The sequence below is a fragment of the Dipodomys spectabilis genome, unplaced genomic scaffold, assembly GCF_019054845.1.
Source record: "Dipodomys spectabilis isolate Male_0828 unplaced genomic scaffold, ASM1905484v1 ptg000157l, whole genome shotgun sequence".
Classification (NCBI taxonomy): domain Eukaryota; kingdom Metazoa; phylum Chordata; class Mammalia; order Rodentia; family Heteromyidae; genus Dipodomys; species Dipodomys spectabilis.
In genome coordinates this window covers 1,224,990-1,248,684 of record NW_024870834.1, presented here as the reverse complement: position 1 = coordinate 1,248,684, position 23,695 = coordinate 1,224,990, and the positions used below count along the sequence as shown (strand labels likewise).

The 23,695-nt window shown below is 45.1% G+C and overlaps 1 protein-coding gene across 1 annotated transcript; it reads left to right on the top strand.

Moving 5' to 3' along the window:
- The first annotated feature begins 457 nt into the window (after positions 1 to 457).
- Ccnk (cyclin K) lies at positions 458 to 23,029 on the top strand. The gene is made up of 11 exons (XM_042692635.1): positions 458 to 514; positions 8,037 to 8,286; positions 8,979 to 9,060; positions 11,378 to 11,509; positions 14,592 to 14,697; positions 15,287 to 15,344; positions 16,134 to 16,303; positions 16,635 to 16,900; positions 17,673 to 17,706; positions 20,205 to 20,276; positions 21,715 to 23,029. The coding sequence occupies exons 2-11, from the start codon at positions 8,090 to 8,092 to the stop codon at positions 22,335 to 22,337; spliced, it is 1,740 nt and encodes a 579-aa protein (XP_042548569.1). The 5' UTR covers positions 458 to 514; positions 8,037 to 8,089; the 3' UTR covers positions 22,338 to 23,029.
- The last annotated feature ends 666 nt before the right edge of the window (positions 23,030 to 23,695 follow it).

Sequence of the window (23,695 nt, the reverse complement as noted above, 5' to 3'; positions counted from 1 at the left end):
CCCCGCCCCACCACCCAGGCGCCGTTCCGCTCGGATTCCGCTCAGCCATTGGGCGGATGGCTCGGGGGGCGACTGCTGCCGGCCGAACCGCTGCCAGCCCCAAGGACGCAATTGGCTGTATTTCACCCACGCCCGGACTCTGATTGGATAACAGATGCCTTTGGCCCCACCCCCGCCCCAAGTTCCGTTAACAGGTTCGGTTGCTCCCGAGCTCCCTTTCGTGTGGGGGGGGCGGGGAAGATGGGCGGAACCCTCGGCCTAGCCCCGGCCCCCAGCACGCAGCCGCCACAGGCCCGCGGGGTGGGAGGGGCGGAGTCCGGCGGGCTCGTTCCTTTTCTGGAAGCTCTACTTTCTTCTGATTGGTTGGCAGGGAGCCTGAAGCTCACCGCCCCCGCGGTCGCTTTTTTTGTCGTCACCAGACGCAGGGTGGTGACGGAAGTTCCCCGACATTCCGCATCCAAGATGGCCGCCGTCAGCAAGGAGAGTCGTCGCTGAGGGGCTCCTGAGGCGAGGGGTGAGTGACCGACGGAGGGCCTGCTGCCCCTCTCACGTGCCTGGAGGTCTGATCAGGGTATGGACGACCACGGCCGCCGGCGGGCAGAGGCCGGCTCCCCGGATCCCACTCCCCTCCGCTAGCCCCGGATGCACGTTCAAGTTAGCGGGCGTCTCGGGGCTGCCGGGGTGCTCCGGGAGGATCAGAGGGGCCCGGCGCACCCCTGGGTCCGGCAGGTGGGAAGCAGGGAAGGGGGCTTACACCCCCGCCCAGCCTCCCTTCTCAGTCCGGTCGTGGCGGGTCTGTCCCGCTGTTGGTCGGGGGCGGGGGGGGGGGGGGAGACGCGGGGAAGAGAGGTAATTCCCTACCCTGGGGTACCGGGGAGTCACAAGGGCGGGACTGCGGAGGAGGGAAAGGGACACCCTCACCTACCCGCCTCTCCTGAGGGGTCGATCTGGCCTGCTACCTAAAGAATTGCTGTTTAGGAAGTTGAGGAGTAGGTCTAGAGGTTTATCTAAAAACCCTGGACCTGTCATCTGTGCAATGTACGCTCGGCAACGCACCCTAAACGTGTGCTGCTCGCCAATTAAACGGCTCCAGGTAAGGAACCTCTCCGTTACTTCCGGCTGGGCTTCCCGTTCCTAATGCAAACTTGTGAGGGCAGGGCTCGCGCCTTAGGTTTTGATGAATGATCTTGCTATGAAAGCGCAGGGCTTCCCATCCCCCACCACCTAAAACACGTTTCCGACGTTTCAACTGTGTTAGTATTGATAAACATTTTGCTTAAAATGGTTGGTATTACGAAGATGTTTCATTTGCTAAAGTATCTAGACTGTAACTAGTAATTACTCAAGACTTATTCTTCACAGGATGAATATTTATGTCTAGTTTTAGGGTTTTTCCCTCTTGACTCGTTTTGATGTGATGTATTCTTCAAGTTTTCAGAGTATTATACTATTTGATTCTTGCACAAGTCACATGTAACATTTGAAAGTTACATGTAACATCACATATAACATTCTCATTGTTGATGAGGCTTTAATTTTTTTTTTTGTCCTAGGGCTTTAACTCTGGGCCTGGGCGTGGAGGCTTTAAATTTTTAAATACCATTTCTAAAATTGAAAATAGCTGGTCAGAGTCTTGACCTATAAAATGATCTAGTTCATTTCAGGAGACAGTGTTTGAAAGCAGCGAATTCATTAAGTGTATAAAAGAAAAAAGAACTTTCTTGTTTTCTCTCAAGTTGGGTTTCCTTTTGTAACAAGTTTATTCCACTGGTGGCAAGTGGGAGACTGTTGTTCATTTTTATTTCCTCAGGATACTAAACATAATTGCTCTATCATAGTAGACAAAATAACTAAGTGTATATTAGGTAAGATGTATTTAGGTGGGTTTGTAGCCTTTCAAATTACTGAACCAAACATTCACCCTGAGGATTTAAGCTAAGTTCCCACCATAGAACTATACCACTAGTCCCAGTATCCTTAAAGGGTAATATAATAGGCAAAAACTGACGAAGTAAAAATTTACTAGGAATGGTTAAATGTACAAAAACTCAGTTGTCCAAAGTTCCAGCCCTACTACCAACAAAAAAAAAAAAAAAGAAAAGAAAAACTCAGTTGTACTTGTTTGAGATGAGGAAGACTTGTTTTGAAGAAATGGTTCTAGCCAGGTGCTGGAGGGCTCACACATAATCATAGCTACTGAGGAGGCTGAGATCTGAGGACCACTGTTCAAAACCAGCCGGGGCAGAAAAGTCCTCCAGGAGACTCATCTCCAATAAACACTCAAAAACCAGAAATAGAGGGGCTGGGAAGGTGGCTCAGTGGTAGAGCACTTGCCTTGCATGCCTGAGTCCCTGGGTTCAATTCCTCAGCACTACATAAGCAAAAAGAAAAAAAGCCAGAAGTGGTGCTTGAGCTGAAGAGCTGAAGGACAGGGCCCAGGCCCAGAGTTCAGGCCCCACAACCAGACCCAAAAAAAAATTTAAAAAAAAAAACGGAAATAGAGCTGTGGCTCAAAGGGCTAGAGTGGTATCCTTGAGCAAAAGGGACCAGGGACAGGGCCTAGACCCTGAGTTCAACCCAACTAAAAATCTAAATAATAACAACAAAAAAAAATGGTTCTAGTATATACTCTCTGTAGAAACAAAGTATCTATGTTGAGGAAGGGAATGTCTTATACTAAAGTAAGACAAACCATGGCTCTGTCATTTGCTAACTGTAACAGGTTGTTTCATGTCTCTGTGGCTCCACTGGCTCCAAATTCTCCAAGGTAAATTGTGAGAATAAGAAAAAGTAGCTTGGCTGGGTACCTATGGCTCACCCTGTAATCCTAGCCACCCAGGAGGCTGATACCTAAGGATTGTGTTCAAAGCCAACCCAAGCAGAAAAGTCTGTGAGTCTCTTATCCCTTAATTAATCACGGAAAAAAAAAAAAAAAAAAAAAAAACAGAAAGAAAGAGTACAAAAATTATTTGAACACTACTATCGATATTCAGCAATGCCATAGGCTGTTTTCTAAACTATGGTCTTATTAATGAAAGTGACTAAATGAAGTTTAGTAAGTAGCCAATTTGTACCATTATAAACAGGCACCATCTTTGTTGGATAAGAAAATTGTGTAATGACTTTTACTACTTTTTAGTTACACTGGTTTGTATAATCTAAATGTTGCAGATGCATCCATCTTTGGTTATGTACTATATATATATATATATATATATTTTTTTTTTTTTTTTTTTTTTTTTTTTTTTTTTTTTTTGGTTCAGTCGTGGGGCCTGAACTCTGGGCCTGGGCGCTGTCCCTCAGCTCTTCAGCTCAAGGCTAGCACTCTACCACTTGAGCCACAGTGCCACTTCTGGCTTTTTTCTTTTGTACTTCTCATTGTTGCAACAGGCCTCATGCATGCAAGGCAAGCGCTCTACCACTGAGCCACCTTCCCAGCCCTGTACAATATATTTTAAATATATTGCTTATGAAAGATGTTGCTAAAATGCCTTGGTGTGCTACTTATTTACAGAGCACTTGTCATTGAAGAATGCATAAATCAGTCATTTTCATAGTGACCACATAGCTACTGATAAGAACTTCTATAACTTTAGGGTCTTACAAAGAAAAACTGAAAAGTAGTAAGGAACAGGGCTATAGAACTATTCCACAGTATACAAAATATAAGAAATTATTTTGAAATTATGAAATTGATACTTCGAGTGGAAACATTTAAAATTTCTTTGCACATCTTTTTCTCCTTGAAGTATGTCTCACAAAGGATGAGACAAGATCAGAAATATTTGAAGTGATTTGTTCTGTGACAATGTTGTCCATTTGGTATAATGGGTTTGTTTTATATCTTATTTATTAATGTGTTAAATATCCCGTAATTCAAAAGTCAGTTACAAAAGAATTCAGAACTTATCCTGGAGGTCTCCCAATGGCTACAATGAAGCAATTAGAGCAACAAAATAAATAATAGTGTTTGATTATAATGCAAAGAATAAAATAAATACCCAAGCCTACATTAATAAAGGTAAACAAGAAAGAAGGAAAAAAATGTGTCAATAAAAACTTCACCAAACCCATGGTTTCCCTTATTTGCAATATCTAGTATATGTATGAGTCAAGTGGAAAAAGTCAGATAATGTGATGTTAGGAAAATGAATCCTTAGATAGGTATTTTAATGGTTTTTTTTTCTTTCATGCATGTGTTTCTAATGCATTTATAACTTTATTTCTTTGTTGCTTTGTATGTCCCTCCCCCACAGTATAACCCCTGCTTTCAATATATTTGATGTCAGTATAACTTATGGAGGAGATGGGGAAAAACAAGTCATTTAAGGATTCAGGTGGACCTGTTGCAACAATGAGAAGTACAAATTGTCGTGTCAAAAAGGAGCTTTACAATGTGGGGGGGGGGGGCTGGGAAGGGAGGTGAAGGGTAAACAAAGGAGGAGGCTGCAATGCTTGGTAAGAAATGTATGCATTATCTTGCCCATGTAATTGTAACCCCTCTGTACACTATGTTCACAAATAAAATAAAATTTAAAAAAAAAAAAAAAAAAAACTTCACCAAAGCTAGGCACCAGTAGCTCATGCTTGTAATTCTAGCTACTCAAGAGTCTGAGATCTGAGAATCGCGGTTCAAAGCCACCCTGGGCAGGAATGTCCATGAGACTCTTATCTCCAAAACCCACCAGAAAACTGGAAGTGGTACTGTGGCTCAAGTGGTAGAGCACTAGCCTTGAGCTGCAGAACTGAGGGACAGTGCCCAGGCCCAGATTTCAAGCCCCATGATGGGCCACCCCCCCCCCCCCCAATAAAAAAAGTTTGAGGCCAGTCCAACAAAAAGTTCACAAGAGCCATTTACGGGTGGCTCATGCCTAAGGATCTGGGCAGAAAAGTATATAAGACTGTCTCCAGTTAATTAGCAAAATAGCAAAATGCCTGATTGGAGTCATGGTTCAAAGGGAAGAATGTCAACCATAAGTGAGAAAGTCAAGTGAAAGAGTTCAAGATGGCCCTGAGTTCCAGCACACAAAAATACAAGACACCATCTCAATTAGTAGTTGTGGTTGCATGTGCAGTCTCAGCCAGCTGAGATTGTAAAGCTCACCATTCCAGGCTAGCCTGGACAAGAAAAGTCGTGAGTGTAATTGTACTCCCTCTGTACATCACCTCTATAATAACAATAAAATAAGATTTTTTTTTTAAGTTCATGAGACTCCCACAGAAAAGAGTGGAGATGGTGATGTGCACATATCAACCCAGCTACAAAAGGAAGCATAAATAGGAAGGTTCAAGATCCAGGATGGTAGGTGCAAAAAGTGAGACCCTATACTAAAAATCACCAGGACATAAAGGGTTGGAGGCATGGCTCAAGTGGTAGTAGAATATATGTTAGCTCTGGCTTCAAGCCCCAATAACTTACAGAAAAGGGAGAAATAGGCACATGCTTGCCTCAAAGTCTTCAAAATATGAAAAACCAAAAAAGACTGGAAAACGGCTACTTATTAGAGAAGATAATACTAAGGGAAAAAATCATACCTAAATGCAATGTAAAAAAATGTCCTGAATTAGATCCTAGAACATGAAAGGCATTCTGGAAGAAGTTAAAATCCAATAGTTTATTTAGTTAATGTTATACCAAAGTATATTTCTTAGTACTTTGTTTATGTAACGTGTTAACTTGGGAATCTAAGTGAAGTGTAGACAAAAACTCTCCATACTGTCTTTATAGCTCCTGTAAATCTACAGGAACCCTTTTAAAAGGGTTTCTAAACAACAAGCCAAAGCTACATAAAAGGGTAGACTCGGTGAAGTCCTCTTTCTGCGTCTGTTCTTCTCTGGTCTCTGAAAGAAAAACACTTTTCTTATTATCAGAAGCAAGATGATAGCATTTCTTCTTATTTATTTATTTATTTATTTTGTCGGTTGTGGGGCTTGAACTCTGGGCCTGAGCACTGTCCCTCAGCTCTTCAGCTCAAGGCGAGCACTCTACCACTTGAGCTACAGTGCCACTTGCGGTTTTCTGGTGGTTTATTGGAGATGAGAGTTTCACGGACGTTCCTGCCCAGGCTGGCTTTGAACCACGATCCTCAGATCTAGCCTCCTGAATAGCTAGGATTACAGGCGTGAGCCACCGGTGCCCAGCTATGATAGCATTTCTTTCCCGTCCTTTCTAGGTGTTCGTATGCCATACATACTGTCTTATCCTTTGAAAATCTCAATCTTGATAGTAGGTACTTCGGTATGCTGTTGTATTCATTCATGTACTATATTTCATTCAGCTAGCTCCCCATTTGTAGGGAGGTGGGTTGTTTGTAGACTTGCCATTACAAATGATGATGTAGTGAACAACCTTTTGCTTACGTTGTTGCATGCTTCCAGAGAAGATTCCTTCCAGTAGGATTACTAGGTCAGAACACATACCTGTGGCATTTCGTTGGATATTGCCAACTTACCCCTGTGACAATTGTGCCATTTTTGTATTCCTGTCAGAAACATTAAACCACATGCTTTTCCCTGGCCCTATCAACTGTAAATTGTCAAACTTTTGGATTTTTGCCAGTGAAAAATGGTATCTCAGTAGGCTGTTTTCTAGAGCCCAATTTATCAATTACACATAAAAGTATAAATTACAAGCTCAAGTAGATTGCTTTTCTCCAGGCCCTTAATTCTTCCTATAGAGGGGTGGGGCTGCAATCCGATTCCCTTTAGATTTGTAAAGTGTAGGTGCGAGGAGGAGCAGAGCTCTGCTGTGTCACCTTTCTCACCAGAAAAAAAAAAAAAAATCAGATGAACTGCTGCAGCTCTGGCCCAGATCCTGGCCCCAGAACCACCATTTTCTTGTTCACCAGGCTGACTTGGCCCTGGCTACCTCTTTGGGAACCCGTGTTTACAAGGGATGTACAGGTTATAGTGGTCTCTGGAACAACTTTTGCTTTCTCTCAACTTGGGACTTTTAAAGGATATCTATATTCTGAATGAAAGAAAGGGAGAATAGAAAGCATGGGCCAGCCTGGTGCTGGTAGCTCACACCTGTAATCCTAACTACTCAGGAGACTAAGATCTGAGGATCCTTGTTCACATCCAGCTCACGCAGGAAAGTCTGTGAGACTCTCCAATTAACCATCAGAAAACTGGAAGTGGCTTTGTGGTTCAAAGCAGTAGAGCACTAGCCTTAAACTCAGAGACAGCACCCAGACTCTGAGCTCAAGCCCCATGACCAACAAGAAAAAGAAAAGAAAGCATAGGCAATCTAAAGGGCTCCTTCCTCATGAACCACTTCCTTCCACTGTCTCCCACAATTGCTACATTCATATAACCAGTTTATATTGTGTTTGGGGACTTAGCCAGTGCTCATTAATCCAACCCCATTTTATTTTATTTATTTTATTTTCCTTTTGGTACCAGGATTGAATCCATGGTCTCACATGCTAGGCAAATCCTCTTCCCATGAGCTATGACCCCCAGCCTTCCTAAGTGAATCTGGTACAGTATTAAAGGAAATGCGGACTGTGTGCCTAGAGGGAAAGGATGGATAATTTAGCAGTGTTAATCTTTGTAGAGGGTTAAGACAGCCCCAAGTTTTACTGAAAACATGGAATCTACACCAGGGTAAGACTGATAAAGACAGAAATGGAGTAACATGGACTAGTTACTTCTTAAATTTTGTTTTAATCCTTTAGACTCAATATGGGGAGGAAATGCTATCTTTCTTAGTTATCATAAAATGAGGGATATACTCATACTAGAATCGCCTAGGGGATGTGTTGAATTGGGTTTGGAGTTAGCTTGAATGTTTTTGATTTTGATACATCTTCTCACTTGAATTTATAATCCTCCTAGCCTTAGCCCCCAGAGTGCTAGGTCTGCAGGATGGGTCATCATTATGCTTGGCATTGCCTGGGCTTTGAACTGCCAATCACTAGCGGTGGGGGAATTTTGATCCATCATCAGTTATGTTCTGCAATAATCTGATGCTTGTAATTGTAAGAATACTTACTGTCTCTTTCTAACTTCATGTCTTTTTCTCTTTCTCTTAGGATTCCTACCATTTTCAGAGAAGCTTTTAGAAAGAACAAGCCTAATTCAATAAATGAAGGAGAACAAAGAAAATTCCAGCCCTTCAGTAACGTCAGCAAACCTGGACCACACCAAACCATGTTGGTACTGGGATAAGAAGGACTTGGCTCATACGCCCTCACAGCTTGAAGGACTCGATCCAGCCACAGAGGCCCGGTACCGCCGCGAGGGGGCTCGGTTCATCTTCGATGTGGGCACACGGTTGGGACTGTATCCTGTTCTGCGGTGCAGTTTGTAGTGCATAGGCTCTCCCTCACTCAGTACTCATATTTATCTAAATCTAGAGTTCGATACCATAGACAAATACACTGTCATTTGTCTGTATTTGGACAATTCTTAGTTTTAGTGTTTAAATATTCTGGTTGTCTGCGGGGTGTCTGTGGCTCATGCCTATAATCCTGACTGTTCCTGAAACTGAGATCTGAGGATCATAGTATGAAGCCAGCTCAGACAGGAAAATCTGTGAGACTCTTATCTCCACTAAACCACAGCAGAAAAGTGGGAAATGGAACTGTGGCTCAAAGTAGTAGAGCTCTAGCCTTGAGCAAAAGAAGCTCAGCGACAAAGCCCAGGCTCTGGGTTTCCAAGGGGGTTTTCTGTTTCTAGTTCAATTTAAAAGTGTAGACTCAGTGCCTGAGCAGGTTGAGCAAGTAGCCACCTGAGAAGAAAGCAAGCACTCATTAAGATCACTGCTGAAAGATACTCAAGGCTTAATACATGCATAAATCTTCAAAGTGCTCATATTTTGTATCAGAATTTTGGCACCCTGAGATTTTCATCTCCCTGCTTTGCCACTGATACTGTTTACTTAAACTTGGTTTTGTTGTTTTTCTCTTCTTTGGTTTTAACAAAGAGCATAATACATAGATGTTACTGGCTAAAGTCCTTAACTAGAACAACAGCCACTATGACACTCTAGCAACTGGAATAATTTATTTTCATCGCTTCTATATGTTTCATTCCTTCAAGCAATTCCCAAGATATGTAAGTATATTCAAATTATAGTGTAACTATCACATTATTGTTTCTGTGTAGGAAATAATAGCATAGACTGATTTTCATATTTAATCATATCTTCCACAAACAACTTGTTTTGATATGGTACATGATCTTCACAAACAAAATCAGGTTTGAATACTATTTTTGGTTTTGCTTTTGGGCTGATCCTAGAGCTTAAATTCAGGGCCTGGGCATTGTCCCAGAGTTTTTTTTGCTCAAGGCTAGCATTCTACCACTTGAGCCATAGCTCCACTTCTGGCTTTTTGTTTTGGTAGTTTATTGGAGAGAAGAATCTTGGGGATGGTAGAGTGCTTGCCCCGATTCCTCAGTATCACATACACAGAAAAAGCTGGAAGTAGCACTGTGGCTCAAGTGGTAGAGTGCTAGCCTTGAGCAAAAGAAGCTCAGAACAGTACCCAGGCCTAGAGTTCAAGCCCCAGGACTAGCAAAAAAAAAGGATCTCAGGGAGTTTCTTGCCTGAGCTGGCTTTGGAGCTTAATCCTCAGATCTCAGCCTCCTGAATAGCTAAGATTACAGTGTGACCCACCAGTGCCCAGCTTGAGCATTGCTTTTTTCCAATTAATCTTGTTCAAATCTTTTTTATTTAGGTCAAAATGGGCAACAATAATATTGTACTTGTATGAAAATTTACTTTCAGGGGCTGGGAATATGGCTTAGTGGTAGGGTTCTTGGTTAGCAGCATAAAGCCCTGGGTTCGATTCCTCAGTACCACATAAACAGAAAAAGCCAGAAGTGGCCCTGTGTCTCAAGCAGTAGAGTGCTAGTCTTGAGCAAAAGAAGCTCAGGGACAGTGCACAGGCCCTGAGCTCTAGCCCCAGGACTGGCAGAGAAAAAGAAGAAAATTTAATGTCGTCTTTCCCAAGATAAATGTAGGCTTAAGACCATAGGAGAGATATAAACAGACTGAGGCCTTCATCAGGAAGAAGGCTGTTGGCACACAGAGGATGTGATTGCAATTAGCCGAATCTTGAACATATAGAAGGCTGAGGTGGGCTATGGCCACAGTCCTACAGAAATCTAGCAGATGCAGGGCATACATGCAGTACATTGACAGTCCTGCTCAGGGTTTTTTGGGGGTGTTGGAGGACACTAGGGTTTGAATTCACTCAGGGCTTGGGTGCTGTCTCTGTTCTCTTCTGCACAAGGCCAGTGCTCTACCACTGAGCACAGCGCCACTTACAATTTTCTGGTAGATTATTGGAAATGAGTCTTACAGACTTTCTTACCTGGGCTGGCTTTGAACTGGTATCCTCAGATCTCAGCCTCCTGAGTAGCTAGGATTACAGGCATGAGCCACTGGAGCCCAGCCTGTCCAAGGCTTCTTTCCCCCCTTTTTTCTGGTTTTTAGTTAAATTTGTATGCTTGTCTTCCTCACTGACTTATGAAATTCTTGAGAAGACCATCAGAATCAGCTTTATGCCCTGGCATAGTGCCTGACTTCTAGGGTAATCAGAAGCACATGAAGAAAGTGAAGTGTAGGAGAATTGGAGGGGCCAGGAGATGCCAAAGAGCAGTTCAGACCCCAGTGTTTCTGGGACAGCACCTAGCTGATGGTGTCTTATTCCATTCAACTGGGCAATTTTATAAATAACAGAAACTTACTCCGCTCAGTTCTGAAAATTCCAAGATGGAGGAGCTGGCAAACCCCATGTCTGGTGAGGGTGCGTTCCTCATAGCACTCCTGCTACATTTTCCAATGGTTATGGGAGAAACAGCCCATACAGGCCTCTCATAAGAGCAGAAAGCTTGTGCCACAACACCTTTAAGAACTGCTATGACTTTTCTTTTTAGCAATTTTCTTAAGAAAATTGACACACAAATACTGGTAATGAAACCTAGAGCTTCACATACATTAGGCAAGTGTTCTGTGTCTAAGGAAAATAAATCCTAAATAACTTATAAAGATTTATTTTTTCAAGGTCCCAAAATGTTCTTCAACCTTTAATAGTATCAAAATATTTGTGGATGAGAAGGTAGGAAAATGAGATGGACTGGCTTATTGTGAAGGTCAAAAGTCCTTGTGTCAGCCAGGTGCTGGTGGCTCACACCTGTAATCCTAGCTACTCAGGAGGCCAAGATCTAGGTTCAAGGTTCAAAGCCAGCCCAGGTGGGAAAGTCTGTGAGGCTCTTACCTCCCATTAACTTCTAAAAAGCCAGACATGGAAGTATGGCTCCAGGTGGTAGATGCTAGCCTTGAGCAACAAAGCTCATGGACAACCCTTGTGTATATTCCTATGTGATGTTTACTAACAAGCATCAAGAGTTTTTGTCTCTCTTTTAGGTAACGGGAGCTTGTTGTCTGTTTCTGGCTGGGAAAGTAGAAGAAACACCAAAAAAATGTAAAGATATCATCAAAACAGCTCGGAGTTTATTGAATGATGTACAGTTTGGCCAGTTTGGAGATGACCCAAAGGTAAGAACTTTATCTGCCTGCCTTCACATTGTGCTTCTTGGCAATGGCATAATGATACAGGTCTTTGTGTTGACAATTGCTGTTGGCTCCTGTATCTCCCAATCCCTTGAGCATCTAAGAGGGCCTTATGTAAAAGGTAGACCTTGCCTTGTAAAATAGAAGGAAAGGCCAGGTGCTGTGACTAAATAGGAGAGCACCAAACTTCAGTGAAAATGCTAAGGGAGAATTCTCTGACCCTGAGTTCAAGCCCCAGTATTGGCGCACACACACATACACATAAATGGAGGTTTGCTTGTTTCTCATATGACCTATCAGGAGAAGTGAGTACTTATATTTTCAGTTTGACTAGTATACTGTAGAGACATATTGTACTTCAAGCTTAACCACTTCAAGCTAATGAGCTAGAGTCAAAGATAGTAGATTTAGGCCACTACCAGGCAAGGATCTAATACAGCAGCTGTGTTTGAGTATATCCTAGGATACCTTGGAGAAGCTGCTCTTTTACAAATTCAGCCTTTACCTACTTGTATCACCAAATCAGTAAAGCAATGCCCTAAGCACAGCACAATAAAGTTCTGTAGCTTCAGTGCTCTAGAAATTAGGAATGGGGAGTTGTGACACTAACATGACCTGAGTGAGTAGTAGGGCTTCTTCGTTCTCCGTGTGCAACCTCCCAGGTGTGATGGGGGGAGGGACTGAAGGAGAGCACCCTGCATTTGAGAAGTGAGAAGGCAGAAAGGCAGTTACTTGTGAGTAGCATGGTGCTAATTAACTTTACTTTAGCTGAGTAATTTTTCCAGTGATACTCATTTCAGTTGTCTTTGGCAAATATGTCTCAGCCATGATACAAAGCACTATGACAAAACAGTCAAAGCACACATGATTTTTGCTGTTGTGGATCTTACAGTTGAGTGTCAGAATAGACTTTAATCAACTAATATAACTCTTCAATCATGAGGTACGGAAAGTGCTATGAAATGCTGTCTGCCCAGAGACCCACACAAGTAGCGGGCTGAGAAAAGCTGCCCTGAGGAAGGCTGCTTTCAGACCTATAATTAACCATTAATGGAGTGCTTAGAACACTAAGGATGGGCAGACCTGGAGCTGTCCTGTAGCACTAGAGGAGCCCCAGCCTGGAAGCCTGTGGCACACTTGGTAAAAAATTGTTTCTAAATTTAAAGGAAATGTTGAGCTTCTGAGAAACCAAGTGTTGACAAAACAAGAAAAAAAAAAGTTCAGGATTTTTTATGCTATGCAAAAGTTTCAAGAAATTTTAGCAAGCTTTTATGAGAGAATATCCCAATTAACCACCAGTGGAGCTGGGGCTCACGTGGTAGAATGCTAGCCTTGAGTGAAAAAGCTCAGGGACAGCGCCCAGGCCCTGAGTACAAGCTCCAGGAATTACCCCACCCCGATCCCACAGAAACAGAATGAAAAGCTCAGCCAGGAGCTGGTAGCTCATGCCTGTAATCCTAGCTGCTCAGGAGGCTGAGATCTGAGGATCACAATTCAAAGCCAGCCAGAGCAGGAAAGTATATGAGTCTCTTATCTGCAATAAACTATCAAAAAAGCCAAAAGTGGCACTGGGCACTGTGGTTCAAGTAGTAGAGCATTAGCCTTGAGCAAAAGAAGCTCAGAGACAGTGCCCAGGCCTGAGTTCAAGCCCAGAACTGGTGCCAAAAAAAGAAAAAAAGAAAAGATCTTAATGTAATTTTTTCAGAATGCTTCATTATTGTTAGTTTTTGCTAGTCATTATACAAATATAGCCCCAACCAGCTATCAGTAGTAATCATTTGTTAATGAAAACAAGTAGATATACAGAAAGCAATTTTAAAATAGGAATAAGACTGGAGCTCTCTCAAATCCCTTTGTTTGTGATGCAGGAATAGAAAAGTGAATCCATGAACAGAAAAAAATTTTATATATGTCCAAATGCATGCATGCACACATAATTTAGGATACAGTTTAGGTAGCATTTTAAGTAGAATTTTTTCTAAATATGATAGTGTGTACAGTAAATGGTGATGTGATGTGGCTTATTTTAGATAAATGAATGATTTAAACGTAGAAATAATACACTCCGAATTCAGACTTGCACCATGTGCCTATATATATACATGTACATGTGTGCACACACCAGTACATCTTAGTTATTGTGAAGCTGCTTGTCACCTCTTCCCACTTGAAGTTGCCAATGAATACTTCCCACCCCACCCCACCCCCATTTGTGGGGCTTGAATTCTGGGCCTAGGCACTGTCCCTCAGCTCTTTAGCTCAAGGCTAATGCTCTACCACTTGAGCCACAGCGCCACTTCTGGTTTTCTGAGTGGTTTATTGGAGATAAGAGTCTCACAGACTTCTCTGCCCAGGCTGGCTTTGAACCATGATCCTCAGATCTCAGCTTCCTGAGTAACTAGGATTATAGGCCTGAGCCACCAGCACCCAGCTACATTTTTTTTTAATAGAAATCTTGAAATCAAAATGCAGTTAAACTGCTGGGAAAGTGGCTCAGTGGTAGAGTGCTTGCCTCGCATGCAGGAGGCCCTGGGTTTGATTTCTCAGCACCACATAAGCAGAAAAAGCCGGAAGTGGTGCAGTGGCTCAAGTAGTAGAGTGCTACTACCCACCCACCCCCCCCCCCCCCAAAAAAAAAAAAAACGTGGTTAAATTTTCCATAAAGGAGAGGTTTGTTTTGTTAAGGGTGACGCCCATGATATAAGAGTCTCATAGACTTTCCTGCCCAGGCTGTCTTCAAACCAAGATCCTCAGATCTCAGCCTCCCCAGCAGCTAAGAATACAGGTGTGAGCCACCAGCACAGCATCCAACATAATAACATTTCTGCAAGTATTTTGTTTCCATCATTTTTCCAGTTAAACCTGTTACTGGTTTATCTTGCTATTCTTGAGTTATTTTCAGAACCGAGCACTCTCTCTTAACCATACTAAAAGCGTGAGCGAAGAGGAAAAAAGGAACAAAGAACGAAGGTTCCAAAAATATTACTTGAAGGGAAAAACAGATGGGAAATATTCACTGTGGGAGACCTATGATTATAATTACTACCCCAATGTGTGTTACTTGCAGGAAGAAGTAATGGTTCTGGAAAGAATCCTACTGCAGACCATTAAGTTTGATTTACAGGTAGAGCATCCATACCAGTTCCTCCTCAAATATGCAAAACAACTCAAAGGTAAGAATAGGAAAGGGTTTTGGTTTGATTGGTCCTGTTTGTTGTTTGTTGGATTTTTTTGCAGCACTGGAGGCATGGAACCCAGAACTTCGGCAGATGTCAGACCAGGGCTTTTCCACTGAGCTGCATCCCCAGCTCTCAAGACTAAGATGGTTTTTAAAAGACCTTTGTCATTCTGAAACCAAGTCTTTGTAATTTAATAATATTCAGATTATGCTTGTCAAAGAGGAAAACAGAAAGTTTCATGCATGAAATACTCAGGCCAGGCAGTAGAGGAGCTTTTAATGTTGTTTCCTTTCATGTATAAACAAGTTCTGCCATGCAGTTGCAGGTGATAGGAGGCAGGAAAATGAGTCAGAATTTTTTAAATAGACTAATAAAATTAGCCTTGGAGCCATGTTTCCCATAAATGGTAGTTCCCTTGGGTCATATGGAGAAGACCGAGAGGGAGGACATCATTTGTTCTCATTTTCCAGATGTGAGTTCTATACTGTACAGGCACACATTAGATTTTAAGTAAAAAATTCTTGCCTTTTGTGAATTCCTTCCTCCCCTACTCCTATTAATTTACTTTTTTTTGCCTTTCTAGGTGATAAAAACAAAATTCAAAAGCTGGTTCAAATGGCATGGACATTTGTAAATGACAGGTACATGTAGTCAAATGTCGATTATATTATAGTGTTTTTAATTAGGCAGAGATCATGTGGATCATTTAATTCAATCTCCTCATTTTGATGAGGACACTAATTTTCCCTGGACAAAAAGCCAGGTAATGGTTCCTCTTTCATTTATAGTATATAAGCCTGCTTGTAAGTTCAATAAACAGACCTTGATCAGAACAAAAAAAAAGAAAAGCCAGGTAATGGCAGAACTAGGGCTAAAGTCCCAGTTGTCTGCTCCCCTCAGAGGGGTATCTTTCTGCCCTGCCCTGTCACAATATTTGTGAGAGGCTGAAATTCTATCACCAGTTTGAAAGTTAAGGCATAAGACTTTGGACATTTGACTGCTTGGTGTTCATGCAGTATCTTGTAAGGTTTCAGAGTTGTGATGTTCTTCAGAATGTCAGAGACTAGAGTTTCCAACTACCCCATCCCACTGCTGGCCAAGAAGCTTCTCTTGAGTTTGACTTACAGAACATTTGAACAAACCATACAATTGCATTTGAAGACTAGTTCAGTGCCTAAAGTTTCAACAGGAAACATACAAGCCATTTATTTCCATTTGTGTTTAATAGTGCAGCAGCTCTTAAAGAACAAATTTGTAGCTGCGATCAAAGTAAGTCCTAAAGACTTACTTTCTTGTAATTCTTCAGTGGGGTTTGAACAAGCAAATTGGCATGTAGATAGATATGGCATTAATCTCTATGCTTTGATTTTAATCATTAATGTCAGGTCACATCATTCAAAAAGTCTTTCTCTTTTTCCTTGTTGAGCTAGTCTGTGCACCACCTTGTCGCTGCAGTGGGAACCAGAGATCATAGCAGTAGCAGTGATGTATCTTGCAGGACGATTGTGTAAATTTGAAATACAAGAATGGACCTCCAAACCCATGTACAGGAGATGGTGGGAGCAGTTTGTTCAAGATGTCCCTGTCGATGTTTTGGAAGGTATCGTGCAAGAGTGTTCCATGTTGAGATTATTCTTCCCTGCAACTCTTCAGTCATGAGTGCATTTTCTCTAGTTATATATGTGTTGATTTTTCAGAAGCATCTTTAATTAGATCTTCTAACATAATTTTTAGTATAATTTTTGTTCGTCTAAGCATGTAGTTTTAGTGAACTAAAACTAAGTTTTGTGCATGGCAAAGATAGTCCATTGCAAAAGTGATCCCTATCATTAGTCCTGGAGGAGATCAGATCTGACTGGTATTGGTGTTTGTAGGTAAAATTTGGTTTAAGATGACAATTGATGGTAAATGTAATTGTTGCTGTCATCTAGACATCTGCCACCAGATCCTGGACCTTTACTCGCAAGGGAAACAACAGATGCCTCATCACACCCCCCATCAGCTCCAGCAGCCCCCCTCTCTTCAGCCTACACCGCAAGTGCCACCAGTGCAACAGTCACAGCCGTCTCAAGGCTCCGAGCCAGCCCCACCCCCGCAGAAAGACTCCCAGCAGTCAGCACCGCAGCAGCAAGCAGCCCAGCAGCCCAAGAAGCCGTCCCCACAGCCTAGTCCTCCCCGGCAGGCCAAGCGCGCTGTGGTGAGTGGGCCTTCCAGTGGCAGCCCACACCGTGAGCGTTGTTCCAGTTTCTGAGGGATCACATGAACACGAAACACAGTAAACCCACCCACCCCTAACTCAGACTGCACCTTTTTTTTGGGGGGGGGGGGGGTCTGGTCGTGGGGGCTGAACTCTGGGCCTGGGCGCTGCCCCTCAGCTCTTCAGCTCAAGGCTAGCGCTCTACCACTTGAGCCACAGCGCCACTTGCAGCTTTTTTCTTTTTGTATATGTGGTGCTGAGGAATCGAACCCAGGGCCTCAGGCATGCAAGGCAAGCGCTCTACCACTGAGCCACCTTCCCAGCCCCAGACTGCAGCTTTTGAGAGCTGCTTCAAAACCTTTTGGCATGTACTTCCATGGTTCAGTTCTTGGTTATTTGTGAAGTTTCTAGTTATAGAGTACAAATCTTCTTTTCCTCGTTAGAGCACCCAGAGTGCTGCAGGAAGCTGTTTACTGTTATGGATCCCCAAAGATAGCTGGCTAGGACAAATACACAGGCATCAAATCCCAGGACCAAATGTGTCAACAGCCTAAAACTGAGTAGTGCAGAAGGGTCGTCAATCTACCTGACTTGAAAAAGGGAGGAGAAAGAGTAGAAGTGACCTTCTGGGCCATAGTGTGCCTTGCAGGTTCAGCTCACAAATAATTTGAGCCTGAGGCCATAGTCTGCCCTGATTCTATTCATGCCTAGGTATTTTTCCTCACCAAAACTCTTTATCTGTTTTATAATTGTATAATTCCTTTTGCAACAGGTTGTTTCTCCCAAAGAAGAGAACAAAGCAGCAGGTAAGTTCTAAATTTTATGTCAGTGCAAAACTTTACTTTCATTTAAGTTCTTAGTCAACGCCGTGTGTGCCCTTTCAGATAGATGTAGGTTATAACAGAATTTTTGTCTGCCAGAGACATTATCTTCCCTGCTGAACACAGACCATAATTACCATAATTTAGGTTGTGCTTTGACAAAAGATATCAATACAGGCAACATTGCTGGCAGTAAAAATATGTTCAATAACCTGTAAATGTGGAGTTGGTTTTTTTGTTTAAGAGGTGAGTAGAAGTCAGGCACCAGTGGCTTATACCTGTAGTCCTAGCTACTCAGAAGACTGAGATCTGAGGATTGCAGTTTGAAGCCAGTTCGGGCAGGAAAGTCCATGAAAGTCTTACTTCAATGAACTTCCAAAATAGTCAGAAGTGGAGCTGTGGCTCAAGAGGTAGAACTGGCTAGGAGCAAAAAAGACAGCTCCTAGGTCCTGATTTCAAACCCCAGGACCAGCACAAAAAAAGGCAGGGAAGGGAGGGTGTTTGAGTGGAGACCATCACACCAGACGCGTAAAGGACCAGGGCAGTGCCTATCCTCAACACAGCAGGCCATCAAAGGGACGGGCTGTGTTTCCAAAGTACATTCTCAGTGCATCTTACCTCCCACTGCCATGGAAGCTGGGCCTCTTCAGCCACCAAGGGATTTTCATATTTATAAAGTCTTAAGTTGATTCTTTTGCTTCTATGTAAAAAAGACGCAAAGTCTTCAGGATTCCAGAGCAAAAAAAACTGGCATAAACTCTTGGCCCTGTACTGTCAGTCAACTTTCTTGCTGATGATTGGTAGTCTTTATCACTTGAGCCACGCCTCTGCCCCCAGCTGTGTGCTCGCTATTTGAAGATCAGAGACTCATAAATTTGTTTACCTGAGGTTCCAGCTGGCTCTGAACCTCAGTCCTCAAATCTCAGCCTTCTGAATAGCTAGGATTGTGAATCCCTGGCACCCAGCTTGTACAGACCCCTTGAAGGGCACAGACCATGTTTACTCACTGTTACTTCTTGACTCTAATGAGTTACTCATAAAACAATTAGGAGATCTTCAAGGTCTAAAGCTGTATGTTTCTTGACATCTTGGGAGAATGATAAGTTCTAGTTCCGTACTGACAGACACGAAGTATAAGACACTATATGTGGACGGTGCCACGTGGATGTGCAGTGGATGCGAGCTGACCAGGCTTTGTGAGAGAGGAAAGAAACAGCCTCGGGGTAACCTTGAAGGAGGACTTGCCTTTGAGCCCCCAGAGCACTTAGAAGGAAGGACTCCAGTGAGCAAAGGAATTGAGAGGTGGGGGAAGTACGTTATTGCATTGTTAAGAGTTGAAAGAAAATCGCTTTTCATCAGATTCAAAGTAAGTTTTCAGTCCCACATTGGGACTTGATCCCAAAGGTCTCTCGGATGAATATGGAGTTTGCAAGAGTCATTGGGAGCCTTTGAAGATTTTTTGAGCAGAGCGATGACAAAGTCAGTTCATTTAAGATCCAGTTCCTGACAGCGGTAAGGGCAAATGATTGGAAATGGAGAAAAACTTGTAAGCACCTAAGTGGGATTTGGTGGGACAGGCCTTGGTACCAGGAGGAGAGGGCCAGGGGGCAGTGTGGGTGCGGGAAACTCCCCTGTGCTGTGCACTACACACCACCAGCCACGGGGGGGCGTGAGCACTCAAAATGTGGCCAGCTCAGGTTGTCACACCCCACCAGCACAAAATACATACCAGACTTTCAAGGGCTTGTACGTAAATAGACTATATGGGCTGGGAGTGGGGCTTCATGGTATAGTGCTTGCCTAGAATGCGCAAGGCTTACACTCTGCCACTTGTGGCTTTTTCTGAGTAGTTTAGTTTACTGGACATAAGAGTCTCGAACTTTCCTGCTTGGACTGGCTTTGAACTACTATCCTCAGATCTCAGCCTTCTGAGTAGCTAGCATTACAGGCATGAGGCATGGACACCTGGCTCTGCCTTCTTAAACTGAAGAGTTTGCACTTATAGCCTGTTTTGGAGACCTGGCATTTCTGTAATTGGGGCTGGTGCAGCCACCAGTGATTTAAAGGGTCATACTCTCCCTCCAGCTGAGAGCCTACCTCCAGATCTCCACTGTCCCCACTTCCTAGGCTCCTGCTGGAATTCAGTGTTTCAGAGCTGGAAAGTGAGCTTCAAATAGATAAGTGAGCATTAGAAGGCAGGGTCTTGCCTGGTGAGTGTCCAGGGCCACTCTTGTGTTTTCTGAGATGGCACTCTGGGGCTGTGGGGCCCTTTGCTTTGGGGGAGGGAGGTACTTGAGTCGTGTTGCTACTTTGAGAAGATGATAACCTCACAGCAGTTTAGCTGACTCCTTCTAACTCTCTTAAAGCTTTGGTCAGTCCAGCCTTTTTCTCCCAAAGAAACCTCGGATCACACCTTCTTTCTCTTTATGATTGGTTTCCATGAAGAGGTAAGAGTAGCTTTTTAATCCACTCTTTCTTTGTAGAACCACCGCCACCTAAAATCCCCAAGCTTGAGACCACTCACCCACCATTGCCTCCAGCCCACCCTCCTCCAGGTAAGTATGGTGGGGGCTGGGGGGAGCAGCTTCCGGCCAGGGGGACCTGTAGAAGGGCGGGGTGGGCTAGACTTGGAAAGGTGGCTACAGGCTAGGAGCTTTCACAAACTAGACGCTACAAACCAACTTCACGTCCAGAAGTGCTGAACTAGCAGCACCAATAAACCAAATCCTGCCAGCTGAGTGACTGTTCAGAGGCGCACTGGACAGAAGTTAAGACAGTCCAGCTCTCAGCGGTACAGTTAGCTGGGAGACTTCCCAGGCAGCTGCTTGTGTCCCAGCCCCCTGTGGGCCTCCGGCAGCCCACTACCCTGACTAGGAGTTAGCTGGCGCTCATAGTTGGCTATATGTGTGGGGCTGCCTGCTGTAGCCAGTGGGTTGCTAGGTCACTTGCTCTGTCTGCATCCATTTGTGGTATCATGCGGGGCCACAGACCTCGTGTGCTCCGTGGCTAGAATCCCACAGCACCTCAGGGTATACCCCAAAGTTCCCGAGACCACTGGGAGTTGTCTGTGCAGAGGGAATAGAGGTGGGCGAGGAACAGGTGGCGCTGTGAGAGGTGCACGTGGTTCCTATAAGGACAGGATGACAAGAAGAAATGGGGGCCGTGTGTGGCAGGCAGGCGTCAGGACAGGAGTGCCGCGTGACCTGTGGTGCAGGCAAAGGACAAGGGCAGGCGCTCTGCGGCCCCAGCGCTGCGGGAACTGGGTTCTCAAAGGAGATGAGCACGCTTGTGACTCGGGTGGCCGTGGAGTGACACTGGAGTAATGAAGAGGCTGCTACTTTATGTAATCTCCTCAGTCAGCTTCTAGAATCAAAGGGCACAGCTTTCTCTGCACCTTAAGTAGATTCATTACCAGGGTTTCTGACCTCCTGCCTTAGGAGAGGAGGGACCAACATGTCTGCCAACAGCAGATTCATGTGTCACTCTTGCCACACTGCCTGGCGGGTTCCTCCACCACACAGAGTGTGCTTCTGCAGTTGGACACTGCAGAGCTAGGAACTCTGTGGCCTTGGCTTTCCATTTGGCGTCTGCCCCTGTGATCCTCCCCTCCAGCTGACATCCATGGATAGGGGTCCTGGTGTCATTTTCCAAGGATCTCTGATTAAGGATCACGAGCTAAAACCTGTTATGCCACCTCTCCACTTGACCAATGCTCAAGCTTCCAGCCGGTGCTGCAGGCCTGCCACCGTGCTATGCTAAGAGGAGGGGACTAAACCAAGGCTGTCTGAGCCTGGTGTCCCCAGGTGTGGGGGCACAGAGCTGGGGTATTGGAGACAGGTGGAGGGCCAGGGTGACGGGTGAGGCGACACTGGGACACTGGCCTGCGGGTGGGGCCGGTGCTGACAGAGCTTCCTGAAGGAAGCGTCCCGTCCTCCGCTGTGCAGAGCTGCGCGGGGCCCTCAGGCCGGGCACCAACTGGTCTCTCTCTTGCAGACCGGAAGCCTCCCCTTGCCGCTGCCTTAGGCGAGGCCGAGCCACCAGGCCCAGTGGATGCCAGTGACCTTCCCAAAGTGCAGATCCCTCCTCCGGCCCACCCGGCCCCCGTGCACCAGCCACCACCGCTGCCACACCGGCCCCCGCCCCCACCTCCCTCCAGCTACATGACCGGCATGTCCACCACCAGCTCCTACATGTCCGGCGAGGGCTACCAGAGCCTGCAGTCCATGATGAAAACGGAGGGCCCCTCCTACGGTGCCCTGCCCCCAGCCTACGGCCCACCCGCGCACCTCCCCTACCATCCCCATGTCTATCCTCCTAACCCTCCCCCGCCACCTGTGCCCCCCCCTCCTGCTTCCTTCCCCCCACCCACCATTCCCCCTCCCACTCCAGGCTACCCGCCTCCACCCACCTACAACCCCAACTTCCCACCTCCACCCCCACGCCTGCCCCCCACCCATGCGGTCCCACCCCACCCTCCTCCAGGCTTGGGTCTACCACCGGCTAGCTACCCACCTCCTGCTGTCCCCCCTGGAGGACAGCCACCAGTGCCCCCACCCATCCCCCCTCCGGGCATGCCACCCGTGGCGGGGCTGGGGCGCGCAGCCTGGATGAGATAACCTGACACCTCTTTTCCCTTGGTTGGTTTTTGTTTTTTTTTAACCAGTTTTTTTCTAATCAACTTGAGTAGTTTAAGTGGGTAAGCAGCAGGGTACCTTGGATAATCTAGACAACTGCAGTGTGGCAGGAAGGGGTGAAATCGGGGAGGTCCTTCCTCACACCGGGAGGGAGGGGACAGCCGGCTCCGGGGTGGCCCCCGCAGCACCTCGCGGCCTCACGCACGTGGTTTAAGCTGATGTGGCATAAGAGTCCTGCGCTGGGTTCCTTTATACTAGTGAAATGTTGGCCGGCCACATTGGCTCAATAAATAGCTTCCCTAGGGAGTGAATTTCCTTCTAGAAATCAGTGCCTATTTTTCCTGGAAACCATTTCAGTAGTCCACCTCCATTCAAAGTCAAGCTGTTGTCCTCTCGTTCAGCGGCGTCTGCCCATGGCGGCTTTGCAGGTATCCATGTCCTCTGTCCTGAGATTCTCTTGAAGGGGTGGCCTTGTGGGGTGGCTGGTCTCTTTTTCCTCCGAGATGGGGAGAGGTGTACTTGGAAAGTAATGTATGTTTACATCTATTTGCAAATTCCTGTACATAAAGATATATTTTTTAAGTGTGAACATTATCAGCATACTGTGAATTCCATCTTGGTTAAAAATGAGACTCCTTCAGTCCGTTATCCAAATAAAATCAGTTCTGAATCGAGCCCTTGTTTGTTCCAGCCGAGAAGCTGGGCTTCAGCCTCCATGGTCGGGCCTGATGGGGAGGCTGGATGGAAGGACCGAGCCAAGCGCAAAGCCTGGTCTGACGCCTGCGAGGCTCTGGGAAAGCAGGTTGCCACCTTCCGGCTCAACTTGCCTTTGTCTGACTTTAGTTTCCTTAGAGAGACCAGCTGCCTTCCCACCCGGACCTTCCCAGCAGCTGTGCGTACAGCATGGGCACTGAGGTCAGACCAAGCTCAGACTAGACTTCTTTCCCATCCCTGGCCCACACAAGACAGGAGCGAGGAAGGAGCAGCCGCCGGCCTTCACCATCCACCGGGAGAGGCCGGCTGTCTTAAGTGGCAGACAGAATGCTAGGTGATTGGCCGGGCCCCTCTGCCGGCCACCCCTGAGCCTCCCTCCGTAGAGACAAACAGCGAGCACCCAGCCCGGAGGCTTGCAAAGAGGCCTTTATTTATCTAGCGCAAAGTATACACTGTCACAATCTTATCTGTTTGTTACTCCTTTTACTAAAATAGTTCAAATCAATGTTTTTACCACACTATCAAAAAGTTCTATTTTTTTTTTAACTCTCCACAAATCAAAAGTGTTTCAAGAGAAGGTAGAAATGGGCCAGAAGTCCACAGGCTCCAGCTCTGCATAGCCGGGG

Bases quoted from the DNA above. Each gene is read 5' to 3' on its own strand.
- Ccnk (XM_042692635.1), top strand. From the start codon at position 8,090: ATGAAGGAGAACAAAGAAAATTCCAGCCCTTCAGTAACGTCAGCAAAC. The intron at 9,061-11,377 runs GTAAGTATATTC...TCTCTCTTTTAG, and splicing joins TCAAGCAATTCCCAAGATAT to GTAACGGGAGCTTGTTGTCT. The intron at 16,901-17,672 runs GTGAGTGGGCCT...CTTTTGCAACAG, and splicing joins GGCAGGCCAAGCGCGCTGTG to GTTGTTTCTCCCAAAGAAGA.